General features: G+C 35.5%; 1 protein-coding gene across 1 annotated transcript in view; it reads right to left on the minus strand.

Annotated features, from left to right (window-relative positions):
• Nucleotides 1-570: 570 nt before the first annotated feature.
• The window catches only part of LOC126457260 (regulating synaptic membrane exocytosis protein 2), a 1246504-nt gene continuing 1229745 nt past the window's right edge, over nucleotides 571-17329 (minus strand). Inside the window, exon 24 of the mRNA XM_050093425.1 lies at nucleotides 571-5112. Coding sequence (XP_049949382.1) covers nucleotides 5110-5112 — 3 coding nt within the window. The 3' untranslated portion in view covers nucleotides 571-5109. The remainder of the gene's footprint in view (nucleotides 5113-17329) is intronic.

Here is a 17329-nt window from a genome sequence, read left to right on the forward strand (position 1 = left end):
TCAGTTTAACTATGTATAGTTGTGCTGAAAAGCATGCATCAACTTTCTGTCACTATTTGCCACTACTACATTCTTTGAAACACTGTTATTAGTGTTTGTGTAATCTCGATAGTGGGATGTCTTTCAAGCAATTTTTAATAGCTTGTTTGACTTTTCCTTAGTCATCAACACTTGTAATAAATATCCAGCATCTTGTATATGGGATTCAATATTTTCTGCTGTGTCCTCACAGAATCATACTTGAAAGTCTTTTTAAAACATGAGGATTTTCCTCTCAGAAGTACACAAGTGCATAAGACAAGACTCAGTGTGATGACCACACATTATTTTCAATATGAGAGTCATGTAATACATAATTCCTTCAACAATTTCTTATTTGCAGAAGAGCATTCCTATGAGAATCTTTGCTCAAACCTTGCAGTTTATTCACTTCTATTTTTCTAGAAAACTGCATCAGATTATTAGTTGTTAGTATGCAGCAAAAGAAAAATGCAAAATCTGCATAGTGCCTTGTAAATGAGTGATTATCATAATGAAATATGAAAGGTACACAAAAACAAAAAGTAAAAATTCATATAAAATGCATTTAATAACAAAATGTTTTGAGCTTTTTTTCCACACACACAGGTATATCACCTGTTACAATATTGTTCCAGTGCACAAACATCATTTGTTCTCATCACTTTATCTCCAAATGAAATTGGTATGAGTAAACAATAGATGTATCACATTAGTAACAAAAAATATGGTACTTCTGATTAACTGTAAACTCAGTCTACAGTGATGATGACAATATTTATCATTTTTTGCAATTTTCTTTCCATAAAAGATGAGCTCTCATTTAACATATGCAGTCGAGAAAGCTGGATATGCATATATGTTAACTCAACATACAATTTATTAATAATGCAGCTTATTATAATGTCACGTCTTGCTCTCATATTATCTACTCTATATCTCCAAAGCTCATGATATCCTCGTACAATACCCAGTGTTGCAAAGCAAGGTACTGTATTGCATAGAAACATTTTCTCATTCAAGAATGTTGTCTAGTGCAACTTTTTAATTAAATTCTGGTTATTATTTTTGTTAAGCCCCTCATACTGCTCTCTGTGTGAATATTTATTTATTTTCCCAGTTAACAAAAATGAAATATTATACTTGCCCTATTACAAGTGGAAGCTGGTTTTTACTCATATCTGTAACAATGTTGTGCAATAAGGACACTATCACAACATTATTCAAGTTTCCTCTCAATTAATGGACCTATCATACATCCATTCAAAACAAGGGCAGATAACATAAAATACCACGAAGAAAAGCATACAGTTTTTAAATATCTATTGTTTAACATCATTTGGAGATATTTAACAGGCAAATTTAAGGGGCCGACCTGTCCTAAACACCACAGAAATTTGTACATCACTGTCATATTGTGCAGAAGGATGGATGCAAAATAACATGGTTGAACATATTTTTATGACATGTGTTTTTCTGGGATTAACAAAATTAGAACAAACGAGACAAAATTTTTATGGTATGTGTTAGAAAAAGTAGTCAATAAAAGAACTACATAACATTTTGAAATAATATCACCTGCAGATAAAAATAAATAAAAAATAAAAATCAACTGTTTAGGTTCAGCAGGAGGTACATAATGTACCTTCATATCTGAAATTTTGTCCATATTTGAAAGTATTTAAAAAAATTCCTTAATAAGCAACAATACATAAAAAAGAAGAATTGATAAATGAAAAGTTACATAATTTGTTTCTCATGTTATGTCTCACATCATAAGGCTTGGAAAAGGTTCATAGTTTCAATTTTTCAAATTTGGCTGTCTGAACAGTTGTATATTTTAAGAAGAGTAGACAGGAATATGGAATATAGAACCTCAAAATGCTCACATGGCAGTATCTACTATATTCCTATTTGTTTGTGATTCTTTATGTCTGAACTCATTCACACTAAATATACAACAGTAATGTGACAGTGATAGGGTACAACAATAAATATTACAGTGCCATGTCTGGAATAATATTTGTGTGGTTTGGCATAACCAAGAGATTATTCATTACTGAAAATGATCATTATGACCTTTGATGTGAACCAGAAGCTAACTTTAAAATACAAAGTTTATAATTCCTGATTTCCATGACCTGGAAAATATTTAAGGCACAGGATTCAATGTAGATTTTGAACTGCCTTCAGATGACCATATGGAAATTGTTTTATCAATGTATCTTATTTTAACTTAACAGATGGCAATGGGTTTCTTGCTTGTAATAAGCAATACTGGTAACAAAACTGTTACTTGTATGAGACTGAGGACAGTATAATGCCACCAAACAATAAAAATAAAGATAAAATTGGGATGGGGGAAGCAGTATTTTAGTAAAATTATTACAAATATTTTAATAATAATTAGGCAACTTGTTGCTCATCTGACTGCAGCTCAGAATTAAGCTGTAATTGTAACATTAATAGCAATTACTTGATAAATTTTACAAAGTTCCATTCATCCTAAAGCCATTATACTCTCAGGTACACAACAAATGAGTAAATACATTATTTAGGTTACTTCCAATTGAGCAATGTACAGTGAACTACAAAACATATACAAGCACTTTTCTTCTCCCTTTTTCTTCTTTTTTAAGAAAGAGAATAGGAAGAAGAAAAGAAAAAGAAATAAAATGAGGATACCAGCAAGTAAATCACAAACAGCATTTAAGTGGTTTAAATGAAATGAAACAAATCATATCTTGTAGAGGAAGTGATTCCTCTATAAAGGTCCAAATGCAAAATATCAATTACAGCTGCCACCTAGGTGAACTGTTGAAAGACAGAATTTTCGCAAGAAGTGAATTTTAACTCCTTGTGAAGAGACACTACTTCCTTACATGTTTTAGAAGACTTATTATTATCACTAGTGATTCAGCCAATCCATGAACATTATCAACAGTCCTTTACACAGTCTGACATATTCATATTTTTTCATACAAATGGTCACAAAGATCACAAGAATTGTACTTGTCTGAAGCATGATACTTGTTAAGGAAATCTATTTAATAAGGATAGGAAGGCCCCTTTTTTGGGTTTTTCTGAATGCCTTTAAGGATAGGGAAAACATCTGACAGTATACCACACATTTAGCTCACATCGTGATAATACGTATATTTTGAATTTATCTTTTGTGCATCATAAAATTGCACTCCATACCATATCAAATTTTCATGAAATGTGTCAAAAACTTTTAAACAAGCAAGTCATTTTAAGTATACATGTAGTAATACTCTCTTGAAGGTATCACTTATAATAATTTGAATATAGATATATAGATATATATAATCATATATATATGTACATATTGTATTTAAACTTATTTCAAAATCATTTGTTACTATTGTCATAACCACCATCACCATCATAAATACGTAACATACTTGCTTTTATCTGTAAGGACTCTGTAAAGGGAAAACTTCTCACTTATTTGTAACCTTCTCATGGATTTCTTGCAATATTATTAAATTTTGTGAGGAGCATTGAATTTTGATGGCTATAAGTATATACTACAAAACGTTCTCTTTAAATTGTTTCATTTGGCAGATGCATTCATGGAAGAATTTCAGACAGGAGACAAAATAAATATTAAACATATTAACAATGATAGAAAGAAAATTTGTAATTTGTAGTGATTTTATATATAGGTTATGCTCCTAATCAGATGGGAGTACAGGCAATACATTAGTAAAATAAAAGCATTTTACTGTATTGCTAATCCTTAAAGGCTATAGAATATGGTTCAATGGGAAGTTTGCTCTTCTACTGACAAACTATGTATGATGAGAGTAAGCAATCACACTTCCACATCATATAATTTTAGACAAAGTAAGAAATTACTGAATAAAAAGAAAATTATAATTTTGGTATTGTTGTATTAGATTTTCTTAAAAAATAATGTTTTAAAAAATACAATAGTTACAATTTTCAGCTGTTTGTCTTTTTGCTAGGTATCACTGGAATAAAAAAAGGACAAAACATGGCCCACACAAATTCCACAAATTCACTCTTCCGCTTGTTCACAGCTTTTGACTTTTTTCGTTTTGCAGTGTTGAGAGTTTTTATATTTTTATAATTTTTGTCATTTTTATAAACAACCAAACGTCATTCATTAAATTCTTTATATTTTAAGTTTTTATTCACTGAAACGTCTGGAAGGCTTGAGAATTTTTTAAATGTTCTGTTATTTATATAGTTCAGTCTAAGACTGTTTCCCTCAATGCATCACAAATTGCTATATACAAAGTCTTATTTCCCATTGTCGGATAATTTTATGAACTTTATGCACAAAGCACACGCACATTCTCTCTCACAAACGCAAACACATGATATATACACGTTTATCTCCATTACATCCATAGAAATTATTTTATACAGCTCTTCAAAAATTCATGCACGCTATGTGCATCCTATTTCAAATTATTTGTAAGGTTTATCACTGTATTTACATTTCACTTTGCTTCACCACAGAATAACAATACATATATATGTATTCATGTTTGCATGTGGCCAGCACCACTGTATTATTGACAAGACTATTATTGTATTCAGACAGAATATGTTATTTAAAGCTCAATGTTTCCTGATAATTTTGTGAACGAATTTTCATGCAGGCACAGTCTTCTGTTATCAAAGAATTGAAGATTTACAGTGGTATCAAAATTTTACATCACTCCCATGTCTGAGAACACAAGAGATAGCAAAAGGCTGTGCTTATTTGGAGATGTCATTCTTGGAATGGTAGTACAGAAAGTACATGACGAAAAGGTAAACAAAACAGAAGACAGCATGCAAGCTGTATGTCAGTTATTTACAGTCTATTTCATAAAGTCACATATGTAAAAGTAAAACCTGCAACTTTCCTTGCCTTTCTACCTGCTTTCAGTTACCCCATACTCACATAAATACATATATACATATATAAAGGACTTGTGGAGTTTCAAAATTGTTTTAGCACATCGTTGGAATCAGATCACTCACAAATCAGTTTAATGAGAGGTGATTGCTGCTCTTGCAATCCTGCCTGCTGCTCTCCTCAGCACTGCATTCTCACTGCAGACAAGAAAATAAAATTTTGTTAATTTTATGCTCTACCACCATTTTATGCTTTACACCATACCATTGATATCCTCAATCTAAAAATTTCTTACAGTCTGTGCAAGTGCACTGATGTATCTACACGCCAATAGCGTTCTGCTCTGAATTTTGCATGAGTTTGCATGATAAGTTGTACTGCAGGTCTTAGGAACATCTTAGAGAGACTTCCTCAGGTTCATGCATAATATTATAAAAATGGATGAGACAAATAATTAAGCGTGAGAACATAATTCACTAAAGATTTCTTTGTTTGTGTGTACGTACTAGTGTTGATGTTTGAATGAGTGAGAGAGTCAGAGAGATAGAGAGGTGGGGAGGTCAGAGGGTCAGAAATAGAGAGGGGGGAGGAGAGGGGTAGGGGGAAAGACAAAGTGGAATACAAAAGTAAATAGAAGCATGGGATGTGCAGAGAGTAAAGGAAGGTAGATGTGTACATCAAAGATTGGTTGTTCTGCATTAATACACTGCTAAAAGCAAAAAGATTATATGTAAGTAGTCATCTGGAATAGTTGAACATATCTTCATTTCTTAGATGGAGCATCACAGGGTAAGGAGTAAAAAAATTAGACTCACATTTGAAAAGAGCCATAATAAAATAATTACCTGGACATCTATTATAGATTTAGGTTTTCTATGAATTTTCCTAAATCTATTATGCCAGATGGGCTCCTACAACAAAGCCATAAAATTAATCCTGTTTCACTCTTGCGCAACAGATTTAATGTTCAACCTCTAATGGTGTACAGTATAAAGGCCATTAAATTACAAGCTTTCTTCCTTTGTCAACAAACAAATTGCTCATTGGGCATTCTTAGAATTTTTTGATATCATTCAGCCACTCATTCTTTTGTAATGTTCTGTAACTCCCACCATGAAGGAGACCCTTCAGGGATGTGAAATAAGTCAAGATATACATTAGCGAGAGACAGGACATCGTAGAAACTTAATCTACACACTATGTTAACAATAAAATACCAGTACACGGCTTAGTGTTATTCATTGTTACGTGATATACATTTGATCAAGCAAATTAAAAAGAAAGCTGCTACTTTGAAAACAAAAATTCTGCCTCCCCAGTTTTACTATATAGCTGCTGTTTGCCAATTGTCAGTAGCTAAATATATACTAGACATGGTCAGTGGCGGCTGCTGTGCAAGAGCACAAGAGCATGTGAACACCCTAACTTTCGACACCTTGTGGATTTATTGGTTATTTTGTTTTGAATGCTATTAAATGCAACATAGATGCTGCAATCTGAAAGATATGGCACTTAAATCTGCCGTGTTACTGCTCCTCTAGACTCATTGTAACTTGGCATCAGGGTCATGAGCACACCATCTGTTGTACATATTTTAAGGAGCTTTTGCGCATGCACAACTCATGTGACACAATTGGCTTATGGGACAAATGCATACATATTTCATACACAAGGTGCACAATTCATGGTGTGCACAGATTTTATGTCAATGCCACCAGGTGGTACCACACTGCTGCACACTTTTATCCTCATTCGCTCAGCATAAATCCTGCCAGATGATAGCACACTCCTCAGACATGCTAATTCACTCACTATATGCTATATTTAAAGTTGTACTGACTGTAAACCTATTATGTGGGTTTCTGAACGAGTTATAGTGTATTAAGTTCTGAATTTTATCATACAGTTATCCATTTGAGGTGCTGAGAATCATAAGGGCCTAAAGCACATCACTGTTGATTGTGAGATTGTAGCATTTAGTCACGCTTCTGAAATTTGTTGATCTTATGGTGAGTCAGGTTTATCTGTGATGTAGGCCAGCATTGTATATACACTCCTGGAAATTGAAATAAGAACACCGTGAATTCATTGTCCCAGGAAGGGGAAACTTTATTGACACATTCCTGGGGTCAGATAAATCACATGATCACACTGACAGAACCACAGGCACATAGACACAGGCAACAGAGCATGCACAATGTCGGCACTAGTACAGTGTATATCCACCTTTCGCAGCAATGCAGGCTGCTATTCTCCCATGGAGACGATCGTAGAGATGCTGGATGTAGTCCTGTGGAACGGCTTGCCATGCCATTTCCACCTGGCGCCTCAGTTGGACCAGCGTTCGTGCTGGACGTGCAGACCGCGTGAGACGATGCTTCATCCAGTCCCAAACATGCTCAATGGGGGACAGATCCGGAGATCTTGCTGGCCAGGGTAGTTGACTTACACCTTCTAGAGCACGTTGGGTGGCACGGGATACATGCGGACGTGCATTGTCCTGTTGGAACAACAAGTTCCCTTGCCGGTCTAGGAATGGTAGAACAATGGGTTCGATGACGGTTTGGATGTACCGTGCACTATTCAGTGTCCCCTCGACAATCACCAGTGGTGTACGGCCAGTGTAGGAGATCGCTCCCCACACCATGATGCCGGGTGTTGGCCCTGTGTGCCTCGGTCGTATGCAGTCCTGATTGTGGCGCTCACCTGCATGGCACCAAACACGCATACGACCATCATTGGCACCAAGGCAGAAGCGACTCTCATCGCTGAAGACGACACGTCTCCATTTGTCCCTCCATTCACGCCTGTCGCGACACCACTGGAGGCGGGCTGCACGATGTTGGGGCGTGAGCGGAAGACGGCCTAACGGTGTGCGGGACCGTAGCCCAGCTTCATGGAGACGGTTGCGAATGGTCCTCGCCGATACCCCAGGAGCAACAGTGTCCCTAATTTGCTGGGAAGTGGCGTGCCGTCCCCTACGGCACTGCGTAGGAACCTACGGTCTTGGCGTGCATCCGTGCGTCGCTGCGGTCCGGTCCCAGGTTGACGGGCACGTGCACCTTCCGCCGACCACTGGCGACAACATCGATGTACTGTGGAGACCTCATGCCCCACGTGTTGAGCAATTCAGCGGTACGTCCACCAGGCCTCCCGCATGCCCACTATACGCCCTCGCTCAAAGTCCGTCAACTGCACATACGGTTCACGTCCACGCTGTCGCGGCATGCTACCAGTGTTATAGACTGCGATGGAGCTCCGTATGCTACGGCAAACTGGCTGACACTGACGGCGGCGGTGCACAAATGCTGCGCAGCTAGCACCATTCGACGGCCAACACCACGGTTCCTGGTGTGTCCGCTGTGCCGTGCGTGTGATCATTGCTTGTACAGCCCTCTCGCAGTGTCCGGAGCAAGTATGGTGGGTCTGACACACCGGTGTCAATGTGTTCTTTTTTCCATTTCCAGGAGTGTATAAAAATTCACAAAAACTCTATCACTGGTTTCTCTGATACATGAACTAATTGAATCTATTTTAAATGCTAACAGAAAAGTAAAGTTATGAGGATGGGTAGCTCAGTTGGTAGTGCACTTGCCCCTGAAAGGCAAAAGTCCCAAGTTCGAGTCTCAGTTGGGCAAACAGCTTTAATCTGCCAGGAAGTTTCATATCAGTGCACACTCCATTGCAGAGTGAAAATATCATTCTGGGAACAGAAAAGTAAATTGCCAGGGAAAGTTAGCCTCAAAGGAACTAAAGTCTCTGACAACAGATCCTTTGATCAGGAGAGTGACAAAATCAGAGGAGCATGACTACAAGCAAACAGCTAACGAGGAAGTTTACACTTGTTGTGTATTCTACTACATTTTTAGCCTGGGAGTAAATTCATGAACTAATATGTCTGTTAGGTATCTTGTACATTTGTCCATAAAAATAGAAAATCACAAAAATGCCAACTTACACAAAATTACGAAATGGAGAGTTGTGGAGGTTTACACATTATTTCGTTTTTGCCCTAAACTATATTTAATTATGACAAAACAACATAATTCCACAAAAATAATTCTTTCTTTTGTCGGATAAGTTATGCACCTTATTATTATTATTATTACTATTGTTATTATTATTGGCACTGGCTGTAGTTTTATAAACTTGTTGATAAGCATAACTGTTACACTGCAGATGCTTCTAATTTCACACTCTCACAGTTATCTGAATGTAAAAATTTGTGAACACCCAAAATGTATAGTTAAGAGCCACCACTGGACATTGTGCTTTTGAGGAAAACTTTTCCTTACATTCACAAATACTGAGTTCCATCAGTAGTAAATCACTACTTGACATGCAGCTTTATGACAAAGACATCTACTGGCCCCATGGTTAACAGAACTTTTCAATCCCTAAAGTAGATAGTCAGATAAAACAGTGTGTTGGACCGAGACTCGAACTCAGGACCTTTGCCTTTCACGGGCAAGTGCTCTACCATCTGAGCTACCCAAGCATGACTCACGCCCCATCCTCACAGCTTTACTTCTGCCAGTACCTCATTTCACATCAGCACACACTCTGCTGCAGAGTAAAAATCTCATTCTAGATAGATAATTTGTACCAAAAGTGGTTAATGAGAAATGTTTTTAATAGTCATTGGAATTGGTGGAGATTCACAATTTTTTGCATTATTAAAGATAGGAGGTTGTTCACAACCTGCCAGGGTACCTAACTCCATTCTGAACCCTAGACAAGGAAGCAAATCCTACACTCTTAAAAAATTTTTTTAAATTTTTATTTTTGTTTATTTCATTCCCTGACTGTACAAATCACAGTTCAGTTGAACCCGATGATTTTTATTGCCAGCAACAAAATCCATTATAGAGTAAATGTACTGTAAAGTACCTTAAAAAGACTTGTGCAAGATGTACAGTTATACACTTTACACAATGTTCTTACTGCTCATTCTGCTGAATAAACACTGAAACAATTAGCTATGAACCACTGCTAAGCATTTTCAGCTATTATTCATGCTGTGTTTTCTAAAGTTGAGTTTGGACCCTTGATTGTCAGCAAACACTACAGTTTTTGAATTTCATTTGAAGTCACTAGAAGATCATTTGTGTAAGTTAAAAACAAAAGTGGGCCCCACCTAGTCTTGTGGCACTTTGCATGTTACGTTCCCCCACGTTAAGGTTTCATGCCTGGGATATAGTCTACACAGAAGGACTTGCACCAGGTGCCAAACAACTCCTGGCCAATAATGCCATCTTAATCAGCTTTATGTTATGATGTTTTGTTCTCCTAACTGTACAAAAATATTGTATGCAGATGACAAATCAATAGTGTGTAACCACAAAGACTACGTGAGTCTGGAGGTGCTGTGCAAAATCAGCTTTATGTTATGTATTGTTCTCCTAACTGTACAAAAACATTGTATGCAGATGACACATCAATAGTGTGTAAACACAAAGACTACGAGAGTCTGGAGGTGCTGTGCAACAGTGTAACTAATGAAATAGTCAAGTATTTTAATGAAAGCTATCTAAATGTAAGTGCTTCAAAGACTGCAATGCTGGAATTTAACACAAGGAAGCAAATAGAGTTTGACATGAAATTATCCATAGGAAATGACATTGTAAAAAAGGAAAAATGGACAAAGTTCTTGGGAATTTCAATCCAGGACAGCCTCAAATGGGACATGCATATCGATTCCTTAGCATGTAAGCTGTCGAAGAATGTGTTTGTTATAAATATGATTAGCAAATATTGTAAGGACATGTGTGTACTAAAAACTGCTTATCATGCCCTATTCTCATCAAATTTAAACTATGCTGTAGAAATATGGAGTGCAACAACTCAAGCCAACCTAAGTACATTATTTTTAATACTACAGAAAAAAGTTATCAGAATTATCTGTGGTGCCAAAACTCGAGAATCATGTCAGAATCTGTTCCCAAAATTAGGTGTGCTTACAATTATAGGTGTATACATATTGAAAGTTATATTGCTTGTGAAAACAATAAATCCAAATTTCATCTGTGACCTGCACCAGTACGATACAAGGCAAAAGTTCAGATACCATGTAAATAGCTACAGAACAGCTTTATATGAAAAATATGCACTTCATGCTGGGCTGAAGCTAGCCAATGCCCTACAAAAAAGTCTCACAACCCTTCCTACTAACAAATTAAAAAATCAGCTAAAAAGAATTCTAATTGAAAACCCTTTTTATTCCCTAGATGAGTGTTATATCTGTATGAAAAGTGCTTCATAAGTATGTCAAACTCATAGTTTTAAGTAACCTACAACTAATATAATGTTGATAACAACAATATTTGTAATATTGTGATTGTATACTACCAAATGTAAAATGCATCAAAATGTAAAATTTATTAATACAAACAAATCTTTAGTTTGTAATTTATAAACTGACATATTCAGAAGAATAATCGAAGAATAATCTGTATGATGTCCTGAAACTGTATTATTTCTAGGGATTGTATCTGATTATTCGATGTTGAATAAATATTATTATTATTATATGATGGTATAAGATTCTATCCATACAAGAGAGATGCCATTAATGCTGTAACACTAGTTTTCCAAGCAGAATTTCATGATCCTGTTTGTATATTCTGTAACAAGGTTACAGAGTATATAAACAGGATAATTTTTGGTTTTTAGCTCTGCTAGTACTTCTTGCTTTATGAGCTCTGGTATTGATTTGTGTGTGGAGAATCCTTTACAAAAGCCAAACTGAGAGACAGTTAACATGTTCTGCTCAGTTAAATGAGTAAGTATTCCATCATATGCTACTTACTCATACACTGTGGAAAATATTGGAAATAGCAATATAGGTCTGAAATTAGAAGGTTGCTATTAGAGGTGGACTGCTTTATTTCCAGTTTCATCGATGGGTGTTACTACAGCATATTTAGATCTGTGTCACTGAATGATCATACAGATAGCTTAAGGATAATCCTATCAAATTAGCACAATATTTGAATAGTCTATCATAACAGCCAGGAGAATGATTTCTTTTTAGTAACCTGATGAATTTTGTAATGTCCTTTGGGTTTGTATGTTTGAAACTAATATCTGTTGATGGTGCATGCAGTTTCTGCACTAGTAAATCTAATACATCTATATTTGGTTGTTTATTATTGGAGGCAATGTTTGCAACCACTGTGAGGAAGTAATAATTGAAATTAGTGACTAATGATTTGAAAATGTCATCCTTTCTGCCAAGGCTAGTTTCTGGTGTCTCAGTTTCATTTGAATATCTAGTTTCATTTGTTTCTTGTTTAATAATGTTCCAAATAGTATTTACCTTGTTCTTGGAGCGTTTTATTTTTGAAGCATAGTACATGAGTACTTTCTGATGAGAGACGAGATTTGACAATACTGGTGATAATGAAGTTTTGAATTTTGACTACTGCTTTTTCTGTGACTTATGTAGAGCTCTCTTTTCTTGTACAAGATATATTATTTCCATTATTCTTGCTTCTGTTCAGTTTCACTCTTATTTGTTCTAGGGGAAAACAATACAGAAAGTGATGTAAGAACATGTTTAGGAAGGAGTTAAATTTTCCATCAGCACTGTTTTCTTTTAAATTTCTCCTCAGAATTCTTCATGTAATTTCTCTCTGCACATTATGATCAAATCATTCTTCATTATTCCGTGATTAAGTTTTATTGTGAATATTTGATCATCTTTGTCAGGTAAATCATTGACAATTGGTGTTATAGATAATTCACTACAGGTCGTTGGGTCTAAAAACAAATTGTCATTAGCTGTTGCACTAACACCTTCAGTCCTTGTAGCAAATTCTACTTTGAAAAACAATCTGAAGCTGGTCATCAACAACAATGGGTGCCCTCAGTCAGTATTGTCAGACAGAACATTAACGTTAAATCTTCCAGAAACAATGATTTTCAAATCGAGCCTGCACTGCCTTATTAAAACCTTTATGAAACTGAAGATAAACTTTTATGAAACTTAAGATAATTTGTACTGCTGGCCTGTAAATTGTCAGTACTACAAGCTTGTGTGTTGCCTGATTTATCACTGTGAAATGGCATTCAAAAAGCTGTTCAGTACAATGTTCGTTAAAGTGAAGGTCCAGGGACTTAATTCCATTTTTGCATATATAACCTCTCCCTCCTTTTCCTTATTAATTCTATTCCAAATTAAGAGTGAGGGTAAAGTGATAGAAGATGCTCAACAGATAGCCAATATCTTCAATGAACATTATGTGAGCATAGCACTGAACCTAATTAAAAGTCCGTGCAGTTCAAACGACAAAAACATAAAAGTACCAACCTGTGAAAAGACGATGTTTCTGTACCCAGTAACAGAATGTGAAGTTAGAAATGCTATTAATTAACTAAAAAATAAAATGTGTTGTGGTATTGTCAGAATTTCAGACAGGGTAATCAAACATAGTTCTACCAGTATAGATACTCACCTAACTGACATTCTGTTCTTTCAGAACAGGGGTGTTCCCATCAAAACTAAAACTCTCCATAATAAAGCCATTTCACAAAAAGGATAGCACAACTGACATAAATAATTATAGGCCAGTGCCATTATTGTCAGGTTTTTCTAAAGTAATTGAAAGAGTAATGTATGAAAGGCTAGGTGACTTTCTAAATAAAAATAAAATACTCACTAATGCTCAAAATGGATTTAGAAAGAACAGATCCACAGAAATGGCAGTCTTCCAATCCATGAAAATGTTCCTAAATGCCTTGGACAAGAATGAATTAAGCAGCAGGATATTCTTAGATTTATCTAAAGCATTTGATCTAATCAGCCATGACTTATTTTATGGGGTCCGGGGACTCACCTTCAACTGGTTCAAGTCTTATCTTTCTGATAGACAACAGAAAGTACAAATATGTCATGAAGGCAAAGACACTAGCTATGGAGTGCCCCAGGGTTCCATGTTAGGCCCTATGTTGTTCTTGGTGTATATAAATGATTTGCCAAATCACCTGATAGTTGCAGAAATGGTGATGTTCATTGAAGACACTAGCATTTTCGTAAAAGGATACACCGAGGAAAATCTACAGCAGAGTGTCTCTAGGACAATAAATGAGACAGGAAAATGGTTTAGCAATAATGCTTTGATCATAAATAATGATAAAACGGTATTGATGAACTTCAGTAATATTAAAAGTAAAGCTAGAAGAAGAGTAAAAGCTGAGTAAGGGAACTATATTATTGCACAAGCTCCATACACTAAATTCCTAAGTATATGGGTGTATGAGCACTTGAGATGGAAAAAGCATCTATAAGTTTTGAGTATAAAACTAAGTAAATGTTGCTGTGTGCTAAGAACGCTTTGGGACCGTTGCAAAACTGAATCATTGCTGTGTGCCTATTATGCTTATATGAACAATTGCTTAGATATGGTGTGATCTGGGGAAATACAGTACTGGCAAAACAAGCTTTCAATCTTCAAAAAAAGGCTATTAGAATAATGAAAGGGATTCCCTGTAGAGTGTCATGCAGGGAAATATTTAAAGAATTTAAAATAATGACTCTTCCTAGCTTATACATCTCTGAATGTGTCTGTTTTCTGAGAACTCACCAGGAATTTTCGACATTAAATAATTAGGTTCATACCCATGAGACAAGGAACAGACATGATTTTAACAGAGACACCCACAGAGGAAAGCTCTACCAAAAAAGTGTAAAGTACTAGCAAAAAATACTTTTTGGTACATTGCCTGCTACAATAAAGAAAATTAAAGAATTTCATAAATTCAAGATAGATCTTAAAATTTTTTTACTAACACATAGTTTTTATAACATTGAAGAATATCTGAATATTGGAAATTAATATTATTTATATATACTGATATAAAATATTTGTATTTATTATCCAAGTTTTTGAAACAAATATAAGAAATTATATTGTAATTGATGACATCCATACAATGTATATTGTTAACGGATGAATAAAGCTTGTATCTAAAACACCAATTTCCAACAATCTTCAAAATTTTCTTGATATCTGTATCCATATCCAATTACAGAGGTTCAAAGTTACCTTACTCCTACACGCGAAATATGCATGTATGAGGTGAAATCTAAACACTAAATAACAGCAGCAAATTGCTCAAATTTTAATGGTATAATTTCTAGGCATTTATCTAGATGTGCCATCTTACTGTTTTCAACAACCTTTGTTAGTTCCTTAGATAACACCCTAAAAAGTGTTTTTTTACTATTTTTTTGTACCAGAACTGAACTGCAGATTCCAAGACAGCCATACATGGCAAATGGCTGAAATTTTTACAATATATTCCTGAGATCCAGATCTCAAACAGCCTTGAAAATTTTCCACATTCAAAATATGTACGTGAAAACACAGCTTACAAAGTGATGTGATGTAATACAAAGTAGAATTTTGTTCAGTGTCTCTGTTATCATCAGAAGGTTTCTGGGCATCCCATGTTGTAGTACAGAAGCCCATGCAAAATGTTTGTTCTCATAACATCCGTTCGAAGTTGTTAATTAGTTTTGCATTATTTCAGTTTCGCACACTGGTTAGTAAAGTATAAAAATTTTACTGACCCATCAAGTTCTTTTCATGTGAGTGAATATCCTGCTATAGCAGGAAAAAGAAGGGAACCAGCACAAAAATGCTTCTTATCAAAGTACAAAAAAGGCTGTTTGAAAGACTCTCACTGAAAAGTGTGGTACCAGCTGCCTCATTCTACCTATTTCAGCACCTTTAAAAATTTTCCAAAAAGTTTTGGCATGCACTTTTTTATGCTGAGAAAGGAGACAGTGGCAGTGGGAAAGAGACAGAAAAGTATTAAATACTGGATGATAGTAGACATTGGTTGTGTTACGGAAAGAGTGAAGGAGACAATGGCAGTTGTGTGAGAGAGAGGGACACCGCAGAGTTGGAATATAGTTGACAGTGGCAGAACAGCACTAGGAAAAGAGTGAAGGAGATTGTGTCAGAGGAAGAGGAATAAAGAGATAAAGAAATGGATAAAGTGGATGTGGGTGAGAACCATTGATAAAGAGAGATGAAGTCTATGACAATGACAGCAAGGAAGACAGAGATAGTAATAATAAGAAGAGACATCAGCAATAGGAAGAAATGAACAAGTAAGAGAGAACACTGAGAGGAGACACTAATAATACGAAGAAGACTGTCATTGTGAGACAGGAGACAGTGACAGTTAGAGAAACACAAGGAGGTAATGACAATGAGCTGGGCTGAATGAGTGAGTGAGAATGGGTAAGTGGGAGTTGATGGCTATGGGTGACTTACAATGACTGACTAGTGGATGTAAACGAGTTTCAATTAGGAGATATATGAACAATTCTGAATCAGTGGAAAACTGCTCCTATTGGGGGGGAAAGGGGGGGGAGGTTGGAGAGCATATATGCTCCTGTTTAAAAGACTAACACATTCATGCTTTTTTTTTCGCTCACCTCTCATCCCCACAAGGAGTACAACAGAGCAACATATTTTCTTAAGAAAATGTTACAAATTAAACAGTTACACTACACTAATGAGAAAATGTCACTGAGCTCAAGTATTCTGTTTTAACAGGCTGCATTTTCTGAAGTACATTCAACAGTAAAGTTGCTATATTTAAAAAGTTCCTGCTTCCTCATTTATAATAAATAGGTACTGCTGTTTTAAGTTTAATATTTACAAATCCATGGACCCACAGACACGCTGCACACATTATGTCTTAACAAACAGTTATATGTTACATTACAGTTTCAAGATAGGTGTTAAAAGGTATGATTGTACTCAATTATTATTGTCTCATGGCCCGAATAGGTCATTTTTGAAACTTTTTATTGTCTGATTTCACAAAAGTAGGAATATAATCTGGTAAAAATGCAGAAATCTGCAAATCCACTGTCACATTACGTCACAATTCAGTGCAGAAACTACTTCAGATAAATGTGATTTATTTACTTTTTCACTTAGTTAATAAGTATCATATTTGTGTTTTCATGTTAGCCATAATTTGTGTTATTCACTCTATTCTTATTCTGCGATAAATGCAGCTAAACTGTCACAGAATAATGGCTATATATGGTTGTACAAAATTTGTCTGCAGCTTTTGCCTCAAGGAACTCTATACCTCTCCTAATATTCTCTATACATCTCTGAGTATGAATTGCTCATTTAACACAATGTTTAGAGCACTGTCTGCTATTGAGGATGGTATACCAGATCCATATTGAATCTACATTCTGTATTAGAAAACCATGGGACTGGTACAGCACCCAGGCTTTGTGTTCTTTTGAAGATGTTTTCCTCAAATTTAGATATCCATCAGACTCTTATCTCATTTATGTCACAGATAGCTATACAGATGCATATAGGTGAAGCACAATAAAATGAACAGAGGTGAATTGTCTACAGCAGATGGATGGAG

The sequence above is a fragment of the Schistocerca serialis genome, chromosome 2 (genome assembly GCF_023864345.2).
Source record: "Schistocerca serialis cubense isolate TAMUIC-IGC-003099 chromosome 2, iqSchSeri2.2, whole genome shotgun sequence".
In the NCBI taxonomy this organism is placed as follows: domain Eukaryota; kingdom Metazoa; phylum Arthropoda; class Insecta; order Orthoptera; family Acrididae; genus Schistocerca; species Schistocerca serialis.